At 45.4% G+C, this 25,265-nt stretch overlaps 1 protein-coding gene across 1 annotated transcript in view; it reads left to right on the forward strand.

Annotated features, from left to right (window-relative positions):
- The window catches only part of TEX11 (testis expressed 11), a 1,326,855-nt gene that overhangs the window by 735,188 nt on the left and 566,402 nt on the right, over positions 1 to 25,265 (forward strand). Inside the window, exon 17 of the mRNA XM_086918299.1 lies at positions 2,854 to 2,956. Coding sequence (XP_086774425.1) covers positions 2,854 to 2,956 — 103 coding nt within the window. The remainder of the gene's footprint in view (positions 1 to 2,853; positions 2,957 to 25,265) is intronic.

Raw genomic sequence — 25,265 nt, forward strand, 5'->3', positions numbered from 1 at the left:
GGGCATCTAGTTAATGTGTGGTGTCTGCACTATCATGGGTATGCTGAACGCAAGGTGTGCCCTGATGAGCATGAGGAGTGTGTGTTTTTTTAATATAGCTCCTTACATTACAACTCGGTCTGTACAACGACCGTCTTGTTACATCGTAGAACATTACAACACAAGTCATTACATAGACTTGCTGTAGGGGGCGCTCTGGACTTAAGAATAGTATAATTTACTATTCCTACTATTCCAACTGCTGTGTGCGTAACAGTAGGGAAGGTGTTGGAATATTAAATTATACTATTAGTTAGGTTAGCGCGGCCCCCTACAGCAAGTCAATGTAACGACTTGCGTTGTAATGTACTGCGATGTAACAGCGACGCAGTCGTTATAACGACCGCATTGTAATCGCACGCGTTGTATTCGCATGTGATGTAATGGCTGTTTCCCGTGTTTTTTATTTGGTGCTGCTTATTTGTTGGTGAGTTTATGAGGTACATGATACTGGTAGCCGGAAAACTGTGAAAGTGGTGAGAAAAGTCTCTGTTAGTCCCCAGCCTGCTCACCCCTGCCCATCCATACACACTCATGTACCGGCAAACACACACACACACACACACACACACAAGCAGGACGAAATTCACCTCCTACACCTTCACTCAAGCCTATCCATACATTCACACAATCAGATGCACAGTCAGCCAAAGCCCCCTTTCCACTCTTGCCTCATAGTGGCTCTGCATCATCCTATTTCTTCCCTCTTGCTTCACGCCTTCATCAGGTGCAAGTGGGGGCTGAGGTTGGAAAAAGGAGGGGCCTGTTGTGAAAGGAGAAGAGAGATGCCAGGACTTAACACACATTATGGCTCAAGGCACGCTACTCGCTCTGAACCAGGGCATCATTGCCTCTTATGGCAGTTTCTGCCTATCCTAGTTGCTTTCTTACATACACACAGTGTGCATGTGAGATTTGGGCGATATTGAAGTTGCCCATCTCGAATATCCTGTGTGTGGTATTGTATCTGCTCATACTTACACTGCAAGTGCAGGCAGTGGGAGAGCAGCACACATGGCTGTCATTTTACCTGGCCTCTTTCTTCCAAATCTGGTGGGGCACAGCTGCACCCAATGCTGTATTGACAGCCTCTTACTGTTCATATGAGTGAGATGTGAGTATGTGTGTTTGCCTGGCTTATTATGTGGGGATGATTTACGGGATACAGTGGTTTTGTCCCAAGGCCCTTCTTGACTGTCATAGTCTCAAGCAGAGATACCGGTGCTTGTGTTTGCCTTAGCTGGAGATGTTTCAACAGTGGGCAGCTTGGAGGCGTTGACTGGTGTAGGGAAGAAAGCCAGAAGATTCAAGTAGGAAACAAGTGATGTCACTTCCTGTTGAGTTTGATGCTAGGAAATGGGGTCTGCTTGTCTGCCTTCTTCTTTCCAAAGATGGTTTGGCAGGATACTAGTGATGCCACTTCCTGTTATGATGTATGCTGGGAGATGCAATGACGTCACTTTCTGTAGTAATGGAGTCTGAGAAATGAGGTCACTTGACAGGTTTCTTCTTTTTAAAGATGCTTTCGGCAGGAAAGAAGTGACGTCACATCGTGTTGATAGTTGTTGTAAAATATGGTGATGCCACTTCCTGTAGAGTTGGAGGCTGGGAATTGTGGTGATGGCGTTTTCTGTGTTAAGAAGGATATGGGGTCTACTTGTTGTGTTTGTTCTTTTTAAAATGGTTTTGGCTCCACTTATTTGCATTAAACACAGAGCAGCTCCAGTGGACTAGTTGATGGGCACAGCATCTGGTAAAAACCATAGGTCAGACCACGAAGTTGAGCAGGGGCAGGATACCACAGATTTTCCAAACCATGCTAGAACTTTTGTCCTTTCCCTAGTGATTGTTAAAAGGTGGACAATTTGGGTGTACACTATATCTTTTCTAACAGTGATTCTGATGGCTACATTTTATTTTCTGTAGGGCTCTGATGACCACTACATCGACTCTTAGGATATTTGTAATTGACATTATGTTGAAAGACTTGTAAAAAAAGAAATTAAAAACTACAGAAATCAGTAGGTCTACCAAGATGTAACTGTATTGCATAAGTTAATTAAAACCATTGCATAACAATAAGACCATTAAAAGAACACAACAAAGATCATAAACATTTAAACCTCCAGATAAGTGCATTGATTATGTCCTGACGTTTATCTCTGGGCGTCCTCACATTTGTGGATGGTCCCCTATGAGAGTAACAGCCATCTCACTCCTCGCATCCACTGGGAATATTTTGTTACCGTGCCCATGCATTTTCTTGAAATAGTCCAGTTTCAACGTTTGGATCTTGCGAGGGTTAGAATGAGGGGTAGCTCTCTACCTAGATGTGAATTATTTCCAGTCATGTTTACCATACTAGCGCACTTATGGGGATTTTTTGTGATAAAGAATTGAGATTTCCCTCTGGCAAATCTGGCACTGGTGAATAGTCCTAGTGGAAGGAAAGAGTATTCTTTAGAACCATAATTACTATCAAGCAAGTGAATTTGTTCTCTACTGTAGACTTTGTTATCTTCTCGCTTTTGATGGTCTCTACCAACTCAAACGTAAATGGCGATTTTCGAATGGAAAAAAATGTGTCTCCTGCAGCGAACAAAATCTGACAAAATAGTTTGGAAGAACAGTCACAAAGGGAGACTAAAAGTTATATTTAGATTTGAAAGGACTATGTTTTTGTATTACTGTATAAATCCATTCATTAATAAATGATAACATAGCTGACAAAAGTATTACATTTATATATCATTGACTTAATTTACCATGCAATTGCCTATGTTTTAAACAACTATGTGATGATTTTCCAAACAGGCAAAAGAGGCTGTGAAGGATTCTGAGAGGTGTGACCCAGACAACATTTGTACTCAGTTCATCCTCTATAAGATTGCTGTCCTGGAAAATGATGCAGATAGAGGTACTGTGTCACACCCAAAGCAGCATGTTCTATTGTTGTAGCGATATGGAGGACAAGTTTAGTCGCATGAATCTATAGTCTTATAAGTGCCTAATTCAAATCCAGACCTGATAAGGCAGATGGAAAGATTGTGTAGGGTGGAATGTACTCGGCTCAATTGCCATAAACCTTTCCCCATTCTGCTGAAATGGTGTGTTTCCAGTACCGAGGACCCATGTCACAAATCCTCTGACACGCGTGCCATATAATCTGTATGCTGTTGGCCAACCCAGTTACATACTGCATTGGATGGAAGAGATCTATCTCTATCCAAGTAGTATCATGGAAGTGGCCAACAAAGGCATGCTCATGTCAAACCAGGAAGAAGCCCACATCTTATAAGCATTGTGACTAGAATGGAAAACGTATCTCCTGAATCCTACTTTAGCACAACAGGACACTACTACCCCCTACCCTCCTCCAAGTAATCTACCCTACTTGAAACTACCAAGCAATGACATCTCCACTCCACCATCACTTTTATCCATGAAGGTGCTGCATTGCCAGATACAACTCACTGGTAGCAAAAGACAAATGGTATATATCTATTGTAAAGAGAGACTGCACACTGAGACTGACTCCTCTGAATATACCACTTGCTGCAAAACAATTATGAGGTTAAACACAGTACAAACTCCATACAGAAACAAAAGGATAATAAGTCCATGGGTGAAAAGGGGCTCATAGGAAGTACACAGGTTTCTTTTCTACTTAACAACATAGAGAGAAATGTTCAGGCTGGTGACTCTGTAGGAAGCTGGCCCTGTATATGCTATACCAAAATAAGGTATAGTGTGCACAGAGTCCAGTGGATCCCCAGGGGCTTAAGTAGATAACACTAATGCTCTCTTTTGTGGTAGAGTGGGCGAGCAGATAGGGTTATCGGAAGGAAATACTAAGCATTTATTGTACACACAGAGGCAATAAATGATACAATCACTCAATGACTAAATACAATACCAATGGTTTGTAAAAAATAATACTTTTAGTATATTTATTTTATAGATATAAGATACTTTGTTGCATGTAAATACGTTTTGCAATATCAATGCTTTTCAATGTAAAAAGTGGATATTGCATTTTTCAACAATACAGAGTTAATCTATGGGATGAAAAACACAATCAGCAATATGCAGTTAAGTAAACGATTTACAATATTGAGTTTCTGGATAAAGAATCAGTACAGGTTCAGGTAAGTGACAAAACTGCTCCACCAGCGGCACTGGGGCGGCAGGTGCAGAGGTCAAATTCGGTTTTCAGTGCCAATGTTATCCAATGGAGAGAGGGGCAATCGAAGTGGCACTATTTACAGGTAAGTAGCATGGTTTGGTAACCCAATCTCCAGGGGTTAAGGTAAGCACAGAGGGGCCAGAAAGCAGCACCAAACATACACCACCAGCATCACAGGGGTGACCGGGTGCAGAATGCCAATGTGGTGTTGGGCGCCCAGAGAAAACCAATGGGGAATCTCAAAGTCGTAAAAAAGGCTGCTGGCTCAGGCCAAGAGGCCAAATTAAAAACATACAGCAGCAGAAGTAAGTTGGGATGTGTTGGAGCATCGGGACACAGTCGGTTGATCGCCCCAAGGTCCATGTGCTCCATGTGACGGGGTGTCCTTTGATGTCGGAAAACAGATTAACGGTGGAGGTCGCTGTTGGGGGGTTGTCAATCAGAGGCTGCAGGCGTCGATGTGGAGTCCAGCAGAGGTCAGCCCACAGCGGACCCTTTCTCTGAATCGCTGGGGAACCTTTGCTGGACCCGTGGGCCAATTAGACTCGGGCCATTGGCTTCGGGTGCAGAGGTAGTCAGTTTCACGGTTTCGCAAGCAGAGGTTTGATCTTTGAAAGCGGGTTTTCTTTTGAACAGGTCTCCTGTCCATGGGAGATTAGGAGTCTATGGAAGGCAGGCAGTCCTCCCTGGATTTTGGAGGTCACTGGTCGGCGGTACGAGTCGTGGAAGCTTGCAACGGTCGAAGTCCGCAGACAGGCTGGCAGGGAACCAAGTTAGTAGCTGGAGCTTCTTGTCTTGCAAGGATCAGCTCGCCTTTGTCCTCATCTTCGTAGGTTGTTGGTAATCCGAGAAGTAAGGCTCAGAGGTGCCCCTAAATACAAACTTTAGGGGCGTTACAGGGTCAGAAGGTAGTAGTCAATCGTCTGCTTACCTTTAGGGTACTTACACCCTTTGTATGTCCACTCCCTCTGGGGAGGCGGCATAGCCCTAATCCTATTGGCTACAGTCCTCCAAAACAATATGGAGGATTCTGAAAGGAGGGAGTCACTTCAGCTCACTGCACCTTGATGGTGTCTCTGGCTGAGGGGGGACTCGCCTCTCTTGCTTACTAATTTTCCCGCCAACCTTGCCGCCTGCAAATGGGGCTTGGTCAGGGGGGGCGGGCATCTCCACTAGCTGGAGAGGCCCAGGTCAGAATAACAAAAGACAGGAAGCCTTTGAGGCTCATCCCCCTTTCTATGCTGTCCCTGCTTGTGGGTAGGTGTGAAGCACCTCCACCCAGAGCAGGCTTTGTTTTTGACCCACAAGGACAAAAGGCTCCCACTGCAGGGGGGTCAAAAACATGTCTAGATGTAGCAGGCTGGTGGGGACCAGTCAGGCACACACACTAGCGAGTAGGTAGGATTTGAGGGGCACCTATGAGATGCCCTCTGAGTGCCTTTCTTATTAAATCCAATCTGGGTTTATTAAGCTGAGCTGTTTAGTACCAAACATCTTCGGTTTCAGTGAAACCAACAAGGAGGTGTGGAACTCGTAATGATAAGCTCCCAGCCCATGTACTCAGTACGGCTTCACTGTGCACTTATAATGTCTAAGAATGGACTTAGACACTATATGGGCATAGCTGCTCATGCACTTATGCCCTCACATGAGGCATATTGCACCTTACCTCAGGGCTGTAAGGCCTGCTGTATGGGTGACCTACCTAAACCTCTTTCAGTGCTGATAGGCCTGGCACACAGGCATGTGTGCTAGGTCGATTCTTCACTTTTATCTGCACCAAAAGACGCAGGCTGCTATGGCAGTATGCCAGGGTTTTGTAAGGGGTCTCTTAGGGTTAAACGAAAAAGGAGGGACTTGGGCTAGAAGAGGTCCAGCATACGTGCCGCTGCAGCTCACTTGTCAAAAAGAGGTTCCTGTAGAGGAATCAAGGTCTACCAGGAGACAATGTGGGGGATGCTCCCATAAGAGCAAGGGCCTTCACACACACCAGGGGGGGTCAAGCTACATTATCAGGCAGCTCCTCAGGCCGGCGCTGCAACGCCCAATGGGACCCGCAAGGGACTCTTTGCCAAAGTTCTTTTCTTTTTGCCGATGTGAAGAGTGAGGTGTGGTGGTGAAATGTGTGCATGAGTGTGAGTAGATTGGAGATAATGTGCAGTAAAAATAATTAAAGGAACCCAACAGGTTACTTTATCACTGGGTTCCTTTGTTATGGTTGAAAGTGTGGGCTCAGGCGAGAGATGGATGTAATGGTCCACGCCAGCACTAGATAGTGTTTATAAGGAAATAGAGGGTCAACATGTTTCATGCCTGTTATTCTCTAAAAGATCAAGGCATTTCATCTGGACCAATAATCCTTATCTACTCACGTAGGGATGGTGAACCAGTGCATGTAGATAGTTCCATACCCTGAGTAAATCACACAAATATATAACATACCTTTTTGGGGGGGGGAGACCACCCCAATCGTGTGGGCCAGAACGGACGCTCACTGGCGTACTGAAGGTCAGTTGTCAGTGATCGCATCTAGCGGCCAACCTATCCCTCGTTCTTCCGATATCAGTCTCTTAGCGTGGCATAATACATACTGCAGCCCTTAGAGACCCTCTCTGGTCACAAGGCCCTTGGTACCACTGGTACCTTTTGCAAGGGACTTATATGTGAGCCAGAGGTGTGCCAGTTGTAGACTCAAATTCTGAGAACAAAAGGGGATAGGTCCATTAACACGTGGTGAAGGCTAGACTCTTTATAGAATTCAATAACACAAATTGCCCAAACCACAATTACTCCACACATTTTTAGGAGGGAAGAAATCAATTTATTATGACCACCCTCGACATCTTACTCAATGTAAATTTTTTATCTTATTCAAATTATCTCAAACTTTGTGAAAGAAAACAAACAATACATTGAATATTTACACACCTATATATACTTTGTACACACATAAAAAACACCAAATGTTTACACAATAAATAACGTTTCTGCATCAAACATTTACAAAAAAATTATGAATACATCACAAACAACATTATAACAAACATTACAATCAAAAAATGAGAGAAACCAATTTTATGGGGGAATTATAAGCAAATAAATGGCTCATAAACAGTTCAATACTGGACCAGCCAGTCCTAGTATCATAAAGATGACAATTTATTCCACCCTAGAAAAGGCCGACACGTTTCAAGACCAGGCACAGTGTCACTGGTCTCTCATCCGGGCTGTTTTATTCTTAGTATCTGAAAGATGCAAAGAAAATATTTTACTCATCGATTTAGAAAAAGAACTCCTTTTTAGTCAGTGGGCTGAGAGGATAGATAGCTACATACCGGACTTATTTATGGGAAGAGCAGGGCTTCAAAGCGTCATAGATTTCATACGGACTGTTTCTTCACGTGGCCAGGCAGGAAAATCTAAAAGAGTTTGAGTGCATTGGTGAGTCAAACGGGCTCATGATTAAATTATTGCGATATCGCCTACTAATGAATATAGGCATACCTTGCTATTGTCCAGCTGCCGCCAAACGGCGTGTTCATATGTGTTGCACCACCATGTGGATGCACCCCTAGAACAATAATAACAACCGTTTTAGCCATGGGGCGTCCACTTACAAATGTATTACACCAAGTTGCATGCACTTCTAAAAGCGGGGAGGGGAGGGGGGGGCAGGAACCGTTTAGCCTACCTTTCCGATATTATGTGTGCTCTTTTAGTTGAAAATTGTGCTTTTGATTCGCAGTCCTGTTAAAACAAAACACGGGGGCTAGAAGGGGCGTGGCTACGGCGGCGAACATGGCGGATGCAGCCTAAGTGAGCTCCGTCCCGCCGATCAGTTATCCGGCGAGAATCCTGTGTCTCCCCGACCCTACGACGCCCTAACCAGAGTTTTTGGCAGTCGGAACCGGCTGCGGTGCCCTGACTGCAATTTGGAGGCTGAAGTCGACTGCTGGACGGAGGTCCGAGTCCCGAGGTGGTGCGGCCTGCTGACACGCGGAAAGCCGGGGCCTGGATTTTCGGGCCGCCGAGCGGAAGTGGGACGTGGCCAGCGTAGCAGAGGAGTGGTGGGCGGTCCGACACGACAGTCGAGGTGAGGAGGTGGCAGAGATCGCACAGGCCCCATTCGGCGGTCGAGTCGGACCGCAGGGACGCTGCGGGCAGGTGGGTGCGGCGGAGCACCTCTCCCCCCCCCCAACCCTTCCTGGAACTTTGCTGATTGCTTTGGCGCTGAATACCGTGGAGGTGAGGGAGATCGGATGGGGCTGGCCGCAGCGCTCTGACGATTCTCCATTCATGGTGTCCTACAAGACGGTGTAGTCATCACAACTCCGGCGCCCCCCATAGTGCGCCTGCCGGCCTGAGATTTGGAGGAGGTGCAGGCCCAGCGCAATGCTACCGGCGCGAGGAGGCGCAACGGCGCAGGCAGCCGTGCCATCTGTCCTAGGGGTGTACACCCACACCCCTGTCAATACTCCAGCGACTCCCTGGACTTGGTTCCGACATTCACAGATTATCATGACGAGGGGTAGCAACAGTGGGCACACCTCGAAGCAAGGGACAATAGACAAATTTACCGGGCCGACCGGGAGTGCAGGAGCAGCGGGGAGCCCCTCAGCGTCTGGCTCCGATAACGCCGCCCTCATGGCGGCGATAACTCAGTCCAGGGATATGCTAGACGCAAAAATTGGGGCGGTTGGAGCCGACGTTACATTACTGCGCCAGGACTTGTGAAATGCGGTGGCTCCGCGGATCACAGGAGTGGAAGACGATGTGGCGACACTGAAAAAGAAGGTAGCCAACATGGAGGGGATCCAGAAGGGCCTTGCCATACGGGCTGAGGATGCAGAAGGGCGTGCTCGCAGGAACAATCTACGCTTTGTGGGGTTTCCGGAGGGCTGTGAGAAGGGTGACATAGAGGCCTTCCTGACCCACTGGCTAGAGGGGTGGCTGCCTCCGGACACTCTATCGCGCTGTTTTATCATTGAACGGGCGCACCGAGCGCTGATTCAAAACCACCGCCGGGAGCTCGTCCCAGACCAGTGATAGCCAAGCTGCTTAACTATCACGACCGCGACACGATCCTGCGGCAAGCGCGCATGAAGGAGCCTCTGCTGTTTGAAAACCACAACATTTTGATATTTCAGGACTACACCAGGCTGGTGCAGCAGCAGCGCCAATCCTTCACCGAAGCCAAGGCGCGCCTGAGGGGCCTAAATATCCAGTACGCCTTGCTTTACCCGGCCCGCCTACGGGTGGTTTTCCAATCCAAGACCCAATTCTTCAACACTCCGGAAGAAGTTTTTGCCTGGACTGACGAGACAGTCCGGATCCAAGTGCATACTCCCCCAGGTCGGGATTCGGACACATCCTCCACAGCGGGGCCCCCTCGGACCCCCGGCTGTCGCGTAGCAGAAGCAATTGGAGATCCCGCACGAAGAAGAATCCTCCCTCGGAAAACGACGCTGCAGATGCGGCTGAAGCTACGGACTCCCAAAATCCGACATCATAGCCTCCAAGGGAGGCGGAGGACTTCGGATTGTGATCCGGTATGGGAACGACACCCCTCCAGAACATGGACAAATATTGCAGACTCCTACTTGAGACTTCAGCGGAACAAGTAACTTTGTGGTTTGGGAGCAAGGGTTGGGGGACGACTTAGAGAGGGCGGACAGGGCCCCTCGGTTCGGAAGGGTAGTTAGTGGGGGGTTAGTTGTAACTGAGTGGGTGATTTTTGGGGATCCATTGGGATAGTGGATCTCGGACCCCCCGTTGGGGGCCGGTGACGATCTATACCGCGACAGGTACTTCAATGTTGCTGAGGTATGGGGTGGGGGGAGGAGGGGGTGTTTTGGGGGTAGTTGGGAGTGGCGGAGGGGAGGGGGGGTGTTGAGGATGCAGTTGGGTGGGACGGGGAAGGGAGTGGGGTAAGGGCGCGGAGGGGGAAGTTGCTACTTGGGACATAGTGTCTGCGCGAGCTCGGCTGCGAAAATGTGTGTGTGTGTTGCTCCAAAAGCCCAGGACCTTGATTTTCCCTCCCATTGATAACGGCTGACGTCCGTGGAACGGGCCATCCACAGGCAATGTTGCGAGTGGTGAGCTGGAATGTCCGGGGGCTGCTGGATAAAATAAAACGAGGAGCGGTGTTGCAGTTGGGGAAAAGGGAAAGGGCGGATGTCCTCCAAGGCACTAAAACCCTCAGCTTACAGAGGTATGGCTATCAACAAGTGTTTCATGCAGGCTTTGTGAGGGGGTCTCGAGGAGTAGCGGTCCTGGTGCATCGCAGAATCCCCTATGTACATGAGACGCATTGGATAGATGCCCATGGTAGATTTGTGTTTGTCAAAGGTATGGTTGGGGATGAACCGATGGTCTTTGGTAGCATGTATGCCCCGCCCCCTTTGCAAGAGGCGCTCATTGAGAAGTTGTTTGAGGTGTGGGCCAATATCCCTGATGTGCTGGCGATCGTGGGTGGCGACTGGAATGATGTGATGGATGGACGGTTGGATCGATACAGGCCTGGGGGGGGCCCCCAGCAGACGCCCCCACGAAACTGAGCGGCATGGTGCAGGGAATGGGATGGATTGAGTCGTGGAGATATCAGCATACACTGGGTTGCAAATATTCCTATGTCTCCGCTGTGCATCGGTCCTTCTCTAGATTGGACTACTTGTTCATTCCTTCCCCTTGGATAGGGAGAGTAGCTTCCACGTCTATTCTCCCACGTGGCATATCCGATCACTCTCCTGTGACGCTAAACTTAAGCTTAGACAGGACGCGACAGCCCTTTAGATGGCGTCTGTCTACGTGGCACCTACAACAGGATAACTACCAGTCACACATTCGAGAGGCCATATCTAACTATTGAAATGACAATGATCGGCCCGGCTCGGACACCGTCACCCTGTGGGAGGCTTTAAAACCCGTGATCCGGGGAGTTGACATTGCCTGGTGTGCGGGAGCCCGCAGGACCCGCAGGAAGGACATAGAGGAGGCAGTTGGGCGAGTCCGGGATCTGGAGGGGGAGTGCAATACTGGGGATACGGTTGAAGCTGTTGGGCAGCTGCTGTTGGCACAGCAATCCTGTACGTCCCTGTTGCTGGACGAGGCGCACCAACTGTGGTTAGCCACACAGAGTAGAATCTATCAGTGGGGAGATAAATCCTGTACTATGCTCTACAGACTCTGCCAAAATACCTTCCAAGCGCAGTCCCTACCGGGGCTTCGTGATGAGCGGGGGACCCTGTGACAGCCCCGGAGGATATTGCAGACAGCTTCGCACAGTATTATGTGGCCCTATATGCCCCCCAAAAAGTTCTCCCGGCAGAGGACGTGGACAAATTCTTGGCGGACCGCACGCGCTCTCGGATGAGAATCGCGATCGGCTGGAGCTCCCTTTATCATTGGAGGAGTTGGGTACGGCGCTTGGGGAGCTGAACACTGGGAAGGCCCCTGGACCTAACGGATTCCCATGTGAATTTATGGGGGTGCGCTATAGGAAAGCATTAGAGGCGGCCAGGGAACGAGGTCGCCTATCGGCGGACTGCCGAAATGCCAAAGTCGTGGTCTTTTGTAAACCCGGGCGGCTCCCCGAACATCATTCTTCATATAGGCTGATATCGCTCCTAAATTTCGAGGCAAAAATCTTGGCGAAAGCCCTGGCCAATCGTCCCCTTCACTTGCATGTAGTACTCGCCATTGAAGGTATATCTTGACCAAAGGGAAAGACCACATCGGGTCCCCACTGCCTTTATCTTAGAATTGGCGGAAATAGCATTAAGGAAAACTATTTTACCTTCAATGGCGAGTACTACATGCAAGTGAAGGGGACCGCCATGGGGTGTCCTTATGCCCCAGAAATGGCGGTTCTCTTCATAGCACAATACGAAGAGAAGTTTGTGGAAGCTAACAACCCGTTCAGAGATCGAATTATACAGTGGTATCGTTACATTGACGACGTCTGGCTCCTGTGGCAGGGGAGCCAGGCGGAGCTAATGTCTTTCCACGGATGGCTCAATGCAAGGCATAATAACATTCAATTCTCAATAGAAAATAGCACTAGCCGCATGACGTTTTTGGATGTCGAACTGAGATGTGAGGAGGGACGATTGGTAACATCGCTTCACAAAAAAGAGACTGATCGGAATACCATCCTGCGCCACAGGAGTGCACATCCGCACAATTTAAAGGCCAATTTGCCCTATGGGCAACTGCTCAGAATTAGGCGCAATTGCTCGGATGTGGCAGACTATAAGAGACATGCGAGATCTTTTTGTCAAGATATGCAAGACAGGGGCTACCCTAAGAAGCTCCTCAAGCACTCATTCAAGCGTGCCAGATACACGCCTAGAGAATGTTTGTTACAAATTAAGAAACGCCCACCGTTGAATAAATTGGTGTGCGTCACAACGTTCTGTCCTGACACCCATAAGCTGCGCCAAGCTGTTTTAAAGAACTGGCATCTACTGGAGGGTTTGAACTGTCCATTTCCTAAGCCCATCTTCGCTTATAGAAAAAATCGAAGTATTGGCGAACAATTGATTAGAGCTGATATCACCATCCCAAAGCCTAAAAGTGATCTTTTGGCACAATGGAACCTAAAGCCTGTTGAAGGCCATCACAAGTGCGGCAATTGTGTTGCTTGTTCCACTACAATTGAAGGCAATGATTTTGTATATCATGGAATCAAGTGGAGACATACAGAGTTCTCCAATTGCAAAACAAAAAACGTTGTTTATGTGATACTCTGTCCGTGCCCGTTGATTTACATAGGCAAGACCAGCCAACAGGTCACCCAAAGAATCAGCCAACATCGATCGCGCATTAAGAAGAAAATAATGACTGCTCCAATGGTCGAGCATTTCTGTGATAAAGGTCACAATGAACACGACTTTAAATGGTCTGTGTTATACACTGTGAATTCAATGATAAAATGCCACGACATCGAGCGTGCCTTACTGCAAAAAGAGGCCTACCTCATCTTGAAATATAATAGCACTCAAATTGGCCTGAACAGTTTGTCTGAAATAGCCAACATATAATTGTTTAAGATATACAGTATAAATGACTGGCATACGTTAGACATCCCTGGCTTTATCTATGGCCTTACATCCTCTTTTCATTAACACACTAGGGACATAGAATAAACGTGGTCCAGGTTCGGCAACAGCGTCTACAGACGACTTGCCAATAAAGTTTTAAAGTTTTGACCTCCAAACGCAGCACGCGCTAAAATAATGATTTTCGTTTTTTATTTATTACAACAACATCATGTAATAGGCGTACTTTGATGTTTCACGCGTCTTACAAAACAAAAAATCAATTTATGTTGGTGTGATGCATAGGACACTACAAGTCTCATCATGCCCTGTTTGCTGTCGCGCTCTAAATACAGGAAGTCCATGCGCGGCCATCGTTATTGAGAAAACACCGATTCCAATAGCGGCGCGCTGTGACTAGAGAGCAGGTAAATGAAAAGAGTTTCCTTCATGTTCATGTTTTACTCGAACGCTTTAGTTTTAGCGATGAGTTAAACACCCGTGTTTTGTTTTAACAGGACTGCGAATCAAAAGCGCAATTTTCAACTAAAAGAGCACAGATAATATCGGAAAGGTAGGCTAAAAGGTTCCGCCCCCCCCCCTCCCTCCCCGCTTTTGGAAGTGCATGCAACTTGGTGTAATAAATTTGTAAGTGGACGCCCCATGGCTAAAACGGTTGTTATTATTGTTCTAGGGGTGCATCCACATGGTGGTGCAACACATATGAACACGCCGTTTGGCGGCAGCTGGACAATAGCAAGGTATGCCTTATTCATTAGTAGGCGATATCGCAATAATTTAATCATGAGCCCATTTGACTCACTAATGCACTCAAACTTTTTTAGATTTTCCTGCGTGGCCACGTGAAGAAACAGTCCGTATGAAATCTATGACGCTTTGAAGCCCTGCTCTTCCCATAAATAAGTCTGGTATGTAGCTATCTATCCTCTCAGCCCACTGACTAAAAAGGAGTTCTTTTTCGAAATTGATGAGTAAAATATTTTCTTTGCATCTTTCAGTTACAAAGAATAAAACAGCCCTGATGAGAGACCAGTGACACCCTGATGAGAGACCGCCGACACCTTAGCACCACTGAAAAAACGTCAAAACAAACCTGGCAACAAGAAGGCCTCATGGTTCAACGACGACCTCAAGAAATCCAAGAAACTGTGCCGCTCCCTTGAAAAGGCCTGGAAAAAAGACCCATCCTCCAGCAACAAGGACGCCTTCAAAAACGCCACCCGCACTCACCACCAACTGATCCGAAAAGCCAAGAAAACAGCATTCAAGGATCGACTTGACAACAACGCCCACAACAGCAAGGAACTTTTCAACATCGTCAAGGAATTTTCCAATCCCTCGGCCAACTCCAACGACATCACCCCCTCTCAAGCCCTCTGCGTCTCCCTAGCCTCATTCTTCCACAACAAGATTGCAGACATCCACAACAGCTTTGACAACCAAGCCGGAAGCCAACCCACCCTACCATCAGCTGACCATCTTCCCCCCGTTAACACCCTTAACGCCTGGAACCTAATCTCCACTGAGGACACCATCCGCCTGATGAATTCCATCCACTCTGGATCCCCCACAGACCCATGCCCTCACCACATCTTCAACAAAGCAGACTCCGTCATAGCTCCGCACCTCCGAGACGTCATCAACTGCTCCTTCAACACCGCTACCTTCCCAGAAGACTGGAAACACGCTGAACTCACTGCCCTTCTGAAAAAACCAACAGCAGACCCCACCGAACTCAAAAACTACCGCCCCATCTCGCTTCTTCCATTCCCGGCCAAAGTCATCGAGAAAGCTGTCAACAACCAGCTCGCCGCCTTCCTCGAAGCCAACAAATCACTCGACCCCTCACAATCTGGCTTCCGAGCCAAACACAGCACTGAGACCGCCCTCATCGCAGCAACAGACGACATTCGAACTCTACTGGACAATGGAGACACAGTCGCCCTCATCCTCCTCGACCTCTCTGCAGCCTTCGACACTGTCTGCCACAAAACCCTTTTACAACGCCTCAGAAACATCGGAATCCAAGAAAAGGCACTGGAATGGATCACGTCGTTCCTCACCGGAAGAACACAGAGGGTCCGCCTCCCACCATTCAAATCCGAGGCCTCTGAAATCATCTGCGGCGTACCACAAGGATCCTCACTCAGTCCCACCCTCTTCAACGTATACATGAGCCCCCTCGCGGCCATCGCCCGCCAACACAACCTCAACATCATCTCTTACGCGGATGACACTCAACTGATCCTATCTCTCACCAAGGACCCCAGCACCGCCAAAACTAACCTACACGAAGGAATGAAAGAAGTCGCCGAATGGATGAAACAAAGCCGTCTGAAACTGAACTCAGACAAGACAGAAGTCCTCATCTTAGGTAAATCCCCCTCTGCATGGGACGACTCCTGGTGGCCGGAAGCCCTCGGAAATGCACCCATCCCGACAGACCACGCACGGAACCTTGGCGTCATCCTGGATTCTTCACTCTCAATGAACAGACAAGTCAGCGCCGTATCCTCCTCCTGTTTTAACATCCTTCGCATGCTCAGAAAAACATTTCGCTGGATCCCCGCCGAAACAAGGAAAACAGTCACCCACGCTCTAGTCACGAGCCGACTGGACTACGGAAACACCCTCTACGCAGGTACCACCGCTAAACTCCAGAAGAAACTACAACGAATCCAAAACGCCTCAGCCAGGCTCATATTAGACATCCCACGCAACGAACACATCTCTGGTCACCTTAAAGACCTCCACTGGCTACCCGTCAATAAGAGAATCACATTCCGACTGCTAACCCACGCACACAAATCACTCTACGACATCGGACCAGAATGCCTCAACTCTCGACTGTCCTTCTACACCCCCTCCCGCCAACTTCGCTCTTCCAGCCAAGCCTACGCCACTGTACCTCGCATCAACAAGACCACCATGGGAGGCAGATCCTTCTCATACCTGGCTGCCAAAACATGGAACTCACTCCCCGCTTACCTTCGCCTCACCCAGAATCACCTAGCGTTCAGAAAGCAGCTTAAAACGGGGATATTTGACAAATAATCCTCCTCCCCTTCCTAAGCGCCTTGAAACCCTCTGGGTATGTAGTGCGCTATATAAATGTTTTGACTTGACTTGACTTGACTTGCCTGGTCTTGAAATGCGTCGACCTTTTGTAGGGTGGAATAAATTGTCATCTTTATGATTCTAGGACCGGCTGGTCCAGTATTGAACTGTTTATGAGCCATTTATTTGCTTATAATTCCCCCATAAAATTGGTTTCTCTCATTTTTCGATTGTAATGTTTGTTATAATGTTGTTTGTGATGTATTTATAATTGTTTTGTAAATGTTTGATGCAGAAACTTTATTTATTGTGTAAACATTTGGTGTTTTTTATGTGTGTAAAAAGTATATATAGGTGTGTAAATATTCAATGTATTGTTTGTTTTCTGTCACAAAGTTTGAGATAATTGTAATAAGATAAAAAATTGACATTGAGTAAGATGTCGAGGGTGGTCATAATAAATTGATTTCTTCCCTCTTAAAAATGTGTGGAGTAATTGCGGTTTGGGCAATTTGTGTTATTGAGTTGTAGAATCAAAGGCACAGTTTTTGGAAAGAAAACAGGCACTGGGAACCTGGTTAGGAGGAATCCAGTGCACAATCAGTCAAAGATGCATCAGAGCCTGGCAAAATGTGTGTGTGTGTGGGGGGGGGGGGTGAGCGGGGGGGGGGTTGGTAACCATGCCAAAAGGGTACTTTCCGACAGACTCTGCAGCACATGTTCACACATCTAAAACAGGGAGCTTGTGTGTTTGTCACAGACCAAAAAGACACATCATTCCACATACCAGTAGTGCAGCACACAGAACATTCCTGAGATGTACAGTGAACAAGGAATATTTTCAATTCAGAGTTAATCCATTTTGCCCTACTTTTATCCTGAGAACCCCTCACATATTCATGGCAGTAGTGGTAGAGCATCATGGAAGAACAGGAAGGAATATTCATCTATCCTTAGGAAAGAGATTGAAATGCAAAGGATATAGTATGGCAAGCTACCAATTTGACTTCGGACAATCCAAAATCATCTTGCTTTTTGACCTTCTTATCCTGTTGCTAGTCGGCTTCTTCTATCAACACTCTCCATATCTATTTCCAATCTGGTGTTTATATTTTAAGTGTTTTTCTAGAGCAAAAATGTCCCTAGGCGAAAGCTGTGCCCTATAAATATATATCAAACTCAAGAATTCAAGACAGCAGTAAAGTAAAATCTCAGACTTACACTGCAACTGCGAGTCAACAGCGTCTGTATTACTGAAAATGTATTACTTAGAAGCATGGATTGCCAGAAAAAACAAGCAAACCTGTATCCCTCTGAGCAGACATGATTTGTCTAACAGGTGAATTGTCAAACTCTGTTCACAAATTTAAGGCTTCATGCATATTCATTGTGACCAAATCAAGAATACAGTTGTAATATTTTCAGGAGTAAATAGAAGATCAATGAAGTCAGCACTCAAGAAACTGGGATGACATATTGCCATTGTGGGTAGCAGCTATGCAATCTTTCCCATGGTGGATGAGGAATTCAAACATCATGAAATACCTTCTATTTCCACAAACAGCCAAGGACAGTTGTAGCCTCTGGCCTTGAATACTGTCAATCAACAGTTAAAAGGATGTCATTGCTGATGTAGACAGACAATAAAAACACAATGTACTTCCTGAACATTGACGGGGCGGGATGAGATCAAGGACTCTCCAAGGGGACACTGGCCAGTTGGCAATTACTCCTAGTCAGGAACTTCTGCTCGCTGGTAACCCTCTTGCCTGATATATGCCCTAAACAAATACCCTTAAAATGAATCATTATTATTATTATTATTATTAAGTTTATAAAGCGCTCAGCTACCCGTAGGTTTCCCGGCGTTAAAAACCAAATGAGAAGGGGAGAGTCAGAAAGGAAGGCTGTTACATGTTAAATAACCAAGTTTTTACCTGCCTGCAAAACTTAAGGTAGCAGGGTTCAATTCGCAACAGGAGAGGAAGGGAATTCCAGAGTGAGGGGGCCAGCCAGGCGAAAGAGTGGCCACCCATTCTGGATCTTTTGATTCTGGGAACCGAGAACAAGTGCTGATTAGATGATCGCAGAGTGCGGGGGGGGACAGTAGTGCTGTACCAAGGAGTTAAGATAGGGTGGGGCCAGGCCAGCATTTATTCTGTTTTTTCAACAAATGATCCAGCACACAAATCAATGTATTAGGAATCTGTACAATAATAGTCATTGAACACAGGTCAAAAAAGCTAAAAGAGTTCAGTAGCAGAGTCTTCAGATGTTTTTTTTTAAGTTTAATCTTTATTTGTTTCTTCACTTATGTAGCCAACGCGTTTCGTCCTCCACGGACTTCTTCAGGGCTACAAACAATATATATACATATACACCCAATTAAAATATGTACAATAAATACAATACAAAACATTATTTTCCACATTTCAATTACTGACAGCATATTAAAAGGAACTGCAACCTAATTCTAGTGGTGCTTTCAAAAAAATTGTGCAAAACCCTGTTGAGTTCCGATTCCTTACATCTCATCTATTTATACAATCTTTATACATATTTACAGATTTACAAAGGACACATAAATAGCATTGTTGTGCACTCAAACTCTGCTACTTGCTTAATTGTATAACCTAGAAAGTCAAAACAGAGGTGGGCCTATCAACCTCATTATTTATGAGACTTATGGTGGGCTTGGGATGTTATATTTATACATGCTAGAAGGTTGGCAACTATATAGTTGTCAAAGAATACACGTGGAAGCATTTTTAGATTGTAAAGCCTAGTAGGTTAGCTTACCAAATGGGGTGAACTCTCCTTAATATTGAGTAAATAACTGTTCTTCCATCCGGAAAAAAAAACTGCAGTGTATATTTAGATTTATTCTAAAATAAAGGATTTAGAACCATATTAATGTTTCACATATTGTGTAGCCAGTGATGTCATTGTCATCATCTCAAATTTATACGCCTACCGTTTATTAGGTGAAAAGACATTCCAATTCCATTAGGTGAAAAGATACGGGTCAGATAGCCCAGTGAGACAGGAATCTGAAAAAGCGAAATAAAAGTGCTTAGAGCCTATATCATTTTATATTATATTAGTGTTAAGTCTATTGCAAAAAGGATTGCTGTACTTTCCTTTAGCATAAATGTCATGCCATGAACCAACTTGTTTATGGGCACCTAAGAGTGTTTATTTTTGGAAATAGCGGACACTGTATGGTGATCCTGCAATATTTCTAAGTGAAATGGCATTCAAGAATATTGCTGGGGAAGAAATTGCCCAATGGCCCGAATCTAAGGTTTACTCTATTACCAAAATTGTGGTGCCTCCTTCAAGAACTATGATTATCACCCATTAAGATACAACTAGCCCCATGAGCTGAAAAAATCAGTGTTCTTGAAAAACTGAATTAGAAATATGTTAACAAACATGGCGTGTTCGGGAAATGATTACATTACCCGAAGCGCTACGACAAATGAAAATAGATAAAATCATTTTTTCCGTTGGAAATATTGATGTTATAGTGGTTCGAGCGGCATTACAATTTATGTGACGATTTTTCCACGTTTTTAATTTGTTTCCAGTCCGGTTTTCCTAAAACCATGACCCGTTGGGTTTTCATTTTTTAATCTCTATAAACAAATTGTGATCTCTGTGGCCAGTGATATACACAGGTTAATAAAAGGTATATTCAGGACGCTTAAGATGGCGCCCGTCTTACGTAAGAATTACGCGATCTTTGACATTGTTAGTCAAAATCATTCGCAGGTGACAGTAATCAACCAATTTAATCTATTATAAAAATGCTCGCTTTTCTCTGTGATTTAGACATCACAAGAGAAGACGCCAAGCGATGGAGCCAGCCTCATCTACATTTACAAGTAAGCCAAATGCTGTTAGTATAGTTTTCTAAATTAGATAGATGCCCCACGAAGAACTATGCTGTTACTTTCTAGGCAATATTTTGATCTATAGACCTTGCCACCTGACCACTTGGCTATTTTTTTCTTATATCCTAGATACATCAGCTCATGTTTAAGCTGATATATTTATGGGGACTGCAATTTTACAATATGGCGGCCCCTGTTTCCCACACATCGATTCTATCATCAGTTTTTCAAGAACACTGATTTTTTCAGCTCATGGGGCTAGTTGTATCTTAATGGGTGATAATCATAGTTCTTGAAGGAGGCACCACAATTTTGGTAATAGAGTAAACCTTAGATTCGGGCCATTGGGCAATTTCTTCCCCAGCAATATTCTTGAATGCCATTTCACTTAGAAATATTGCAGGATCACAATACAGTGTCCGCTATTTCCAAAAATAAACACTCTTAGGTGCCCATAAACAAGTTGGTTCATGGCATGACATTTATGCTAAAGGAAAGTACAACAATCCTTTTTGCAATAGACTTAACACTAATATAATATAAAATGATATAGGCTCTAAGCACTTTTATTTCACTTTTTCAGATTCCTGTCACACTGGGCTATCTGACCCGTATCTTTTCACCTAATGGAATTGGAATGTCTTTTCACCTAATAAACGGTAGGCGTATAAATTTGAGATGATGACAATGATATCACTGGCTACACAATATGTGAAACATTAATATGGTTCTAAATCCTTTATTTTAGAATAAATCTAAATATACACTGCAGTTTTTTTTTCCGGATGGAAGAACAGTTATTTACTCAATATTAAGAAAAGTTCACCCCATTTGGTAAGCTAACCTACTAGGCTTTACAATCTAAAAATGCTTCCACGTGTATTCTTTGACAACTATATAGTTGCCAACCTTCTAGCATGTATAAATATAACATCCCAAGCCCACCATAAGTCTCATAAATAATGAGGTTGATAGGCCCACCTCTGTTTTGACTTTCTAGGTTATACAATTAAGCAAGTAGCAGAGTTTGAGTGCACAACAATGCTATTTATGTGTCCTTTGTAAATCTGTAAATATGTATAAAGATTGTGTAAATAGATGAGATGTAAGGAATCGGAACTCAACAGGGTTTTGCACAATTTTTTTGAAACCACCACTAGAATTGGGTTGCAGTTCCTTTTAATATGCTGTCAGTAATTGAAATGTGGAAAATAATGTTTTGTATTCTATTTATTGTACATATTTTAATTGTGTGTATATGTATATATATATTGTTTGTAGCCCTGAAGAAGTCCGTGGAGGACGAAACGCGTTGGCTACATGAGTGAAGAAACAAATAAAGATTAAACTTCAAAAAAAACATCTGAAGACTCTGCTACTGAACTCTTTTAGCTTTTTTGACCTGTGTTCAATGACTATTATTGTACAGATCCCTAATACATTGATTTGTGTGCTGGATCATTTGTTGAAAAAATTGTTTGTTAGAACAAGTTTCTTGTTCTGGGAGATCTAGGGAAAAGAATCTTTGATCCGTGGCACCATACAAAAAAAACTAGGCAGTATACAGGATAGGTGCAATTGTGCTTAAACCCCTTTTCCCATTTTTTCCCAATTTCAGCATTTATTCTGTGCATAAAGCAAAGGGCCTTAAATGTTGTGCGGCTTTCAATGCGGAGCCAGTGCAGAGTGCGTAGAGAATTGGAGGTAGGGGATGTATTGGGGAGTTTACAGAGCAGTCGCGCTGCCATATTCTGGACTGTCTGTAATTTACGAATCACCTCTTTGCAAGCTCCCAGGAGAAGAATGTTCCCGTAGTCCAGTCTAGAGGTGATTAAGGCCTGGACCACGGTTTTCTGAGTATCCTGGGGGAGCATCCAGATGATCTTACGCAACCACTTAATGATAGTGATACAAGTAGAGGAAGTTTTAACCACATGGTTCTTCATAGATAACTGGTCGTCAAAAATGACGCCGAGGTTGCGTGCTGTTTTAGATGGAATGGGTAGAGTGCCCATTTGAGAGGGCCAGTGTTGGGGTCTCCATAAGGTGGTATTATGGCCAAACAGAAGAAGCTCTTTTTTCCCCCCGTTCAGTTTCAGTTTGTTATCATACATCCAGGCTGCGATGTTACTGAGTCCTGCGCAGAGGGAGGAGGAAGAGGAGTGAGAACCCGTAGAAAGAGAGTAGATGACCTGGGTATCATCGGCGTACGAGTAAATAGTGAGCCCGGCTTGCTCCGCAATAGTGGCCAAAGGTCTGACATACAAATTAAAGAGCAAGGGGCTCAGGATGGAACCTTGCGGAACACCGTACGCCGATGTATAGGTTTGGGAAGCTGATGAGGAAGAGAAGACTTGGAAGGTGCGGTCCGATAGAAAACTAACAAACTAACAAACCAGTTGAGGGCTGAGCCGGTGATGCCAGATGATCTAAGGGCATTGATAAGAATGGGGTGGGAAACCGTGTCAAATGCGGCACTCAAATCAAGCAAAATGAGTGCCACGGTTTCCCCCCTATCCACTCGGCATCAGATGTTTTCAGAGACCCCCAACAGAGTAGATTCCGTCGAGAAACCAGACCTAAAACCGGATTGGGATGGATGTAAAATTCCCCTAGATTCAACATGGGATGAGAGTTGAGAGTTGATGTGCTTTTCCATAATTTTTGAGAAAACCGGGAGAAGTGAAATTGGACGGAAGTTAGATGGAATGCTAGGGTCAGCATTGGCTTTTTTTAGCAGAGGCACTATCATCGCATGTTTCCATGCAGAGGGTACTGTAGCTTCTCTAAGGGAGGAGTTTAGAAGATCCATAATGAGTTCAAGGGACGAATTGTCCAACATTTTTAATATTTGAGGGGGAAAAGGATCCAATGGGGAGCCGGATTTGATTTTACTGATAATATCAGAGAGAGTGTTGATGTTAAGAGGATCCCATGTGTCGATCAACTGTGAAGCGGGAGGACAGGTATCCCGTGGGACCCCTGAATCACAGGAGATCGTAAGGTTAGATACTGTGGGAGGGGTCTGCTGTGCAGGGGTAAGGGACCTATCCTCTAAAGTCACTTGATCAGGAGATGAGATTGGGGCTGGTAGGTGAGACAGAGAAGGGGGAGGGGCAAGTTTCTTAAAATCAGAATAAATAGAATCAATTTTGGCGATAAAAAATTCAGCCAGAGAGTTCCACTGTGCAGTATCTAGACATGGTGGTTTGGGCTGACACAATGCGCCCGAGAGCTTTTGTACTACCTTAAAAAGTGCTTTAGGACAATTTTGTGCCTCAAGAATAGTTAGGTTGACATGTTCAACTTTTGCAGTTTTGCATAAAGAATGATATTTAGTTAAGGCAGCTTTGTAAATTTGCTTGGAACACAGATCATATTTTATGCGCCATTTTTGCTCGAGGTTTTTACAGATGTGTTTTTCTTTTTTTAAAGCAGCTGTAAACCAGGGCGCAGGTGGGTGGTGAAGGTTGTGCTTTTGCATGCGCTGTGGTATGCATGCATCGGCAGCATGTGCAAGCCAGGCATTAACAGCATCAGCTGCTTCAATACTAGTGACTTCCGTGAAAGGTCTAGAATTCTCAAGACCGGAGTTGAGTTTCTTAAAGTCCAATTTGTTCCAATTTCTGGATAGTCTAGATTCTGTAGAATTAGAGAGGGTGTTCGGTGGACAACCAATGGTAATAGAGAAAGTCACCATATAGTGGTCAGACCATACAATAGGTGAAGAGCCTCACATATAATCGTTTCTAAATTAGAAAGAATGGGGTCCAGAAGGTTCCCTGTTTTATGAGTAGGACCAGAATTATGTAAAATAATATTTAGAGCAGCCAAGTCCTGTAAAAGATTGCTGCTGGTGGAACAGGAAAGATCATTCAAGTGCAGGTTCAGATCACCAATAATTGAAAAGTTAGTTGAATTCAGAATTAGAGGTGCTACGTACTCAGGAAAGGTGACGGCCCAGGAACTCGCTGGGCCAGGGGGGCGATAAATGAGCATCCCGGAAAGAGTAAAGTTGGGAGATAGCGAAAGTTTGAAAAGACCGGCTTCGCTGTTTGGTAGTACAAAGTCTTCCCATTTGCAGGAGTACAGTCTATTATAAATTATGGCTATCCCTCCACCATCTTTCATTAATCTGTTTTTACCAACATAAGTGTAATTGTCAAGAGAGCAGCAGCAATATCCGGGCCAGAGTAGTCTTTTAGCCATGTCTCAGTGAGGAATAAGGCTGCAGGTTCCACCGAGACGAGTAGATCAAAGATCTCTCTCTTATGTTTAACTAATGATCTACAGTTTAAGCTGATCAGCGACCGAGTCTGAGGCAGGTCTATAGATGTAGGTTTTGGGCGTGATGGAGGAAAATCAGATGAGGCTATGTTGGTTAGGGAGGGGAAGGATGTAAGGGGAAGAAAGCAAACCGGGCAGGTTAAAGGAACACAATGAGGATTCATAGTGGTACAGTGTGAACACTGCGATGGCCTGAGGCTAAGCAGAGCCTCCCTAGAGTAACTATGAAGTAGACCAGAGAGTGTAAAACCAGGGGTCGTAGCCCCTAGTCCCGGCCCGTCGCGGACGGGCGCAGACGGCTTGCCTTAGGCGTGCCCGCTGCGCTCGTCCGCTGCGCTTCCTGAAGTTGCACATTTTTATATGTGACGGAGGACGGTTAGGGGGGGCGTGGCCTCGAAAGGGGCGTGGCCAGCGGCCTCGCCGGTGATGGCGGCGGGGTGTTCTGTGTAAGCGCAAGGTCCCGTGTCAGCGCTAGATCCGCTGCACGGTAACAAGTAGGAGAATCATCACAGAAAGCCATGAATGCATTATCTGAGATACCAGTCTTGGCTAGCACTTCCATGACTTAGAATACCCTGATCCTTTTTGTGACAGCGAAAAACAAAGCATGCTAAGACTTTGCATCCAGATTCCAAGAGTTGTGGCTAAGAGCAGTGTGCTTTTGAAGAACTGGTAAAGGACTTTTGTGTAAATTTCTTTACTAGCCGCCTTATTCTGAGAGTGATCAAAAAAGTTATCCAA

Source organism: Lissotriton vulgaris, chromosome 4_1, assembly GCF_964263255.1.
Source record: "Lissotriton vulgaris chromosome 4_1, aLisVul1.2, whole genome shotgun sequence".
NCBI classification, from domain to species: Eukaryota; Metazoa; Chordata; class Amphibia; order Caudata; family Salamandridae; genus Lissotriton; species Lissotriton vulgaris.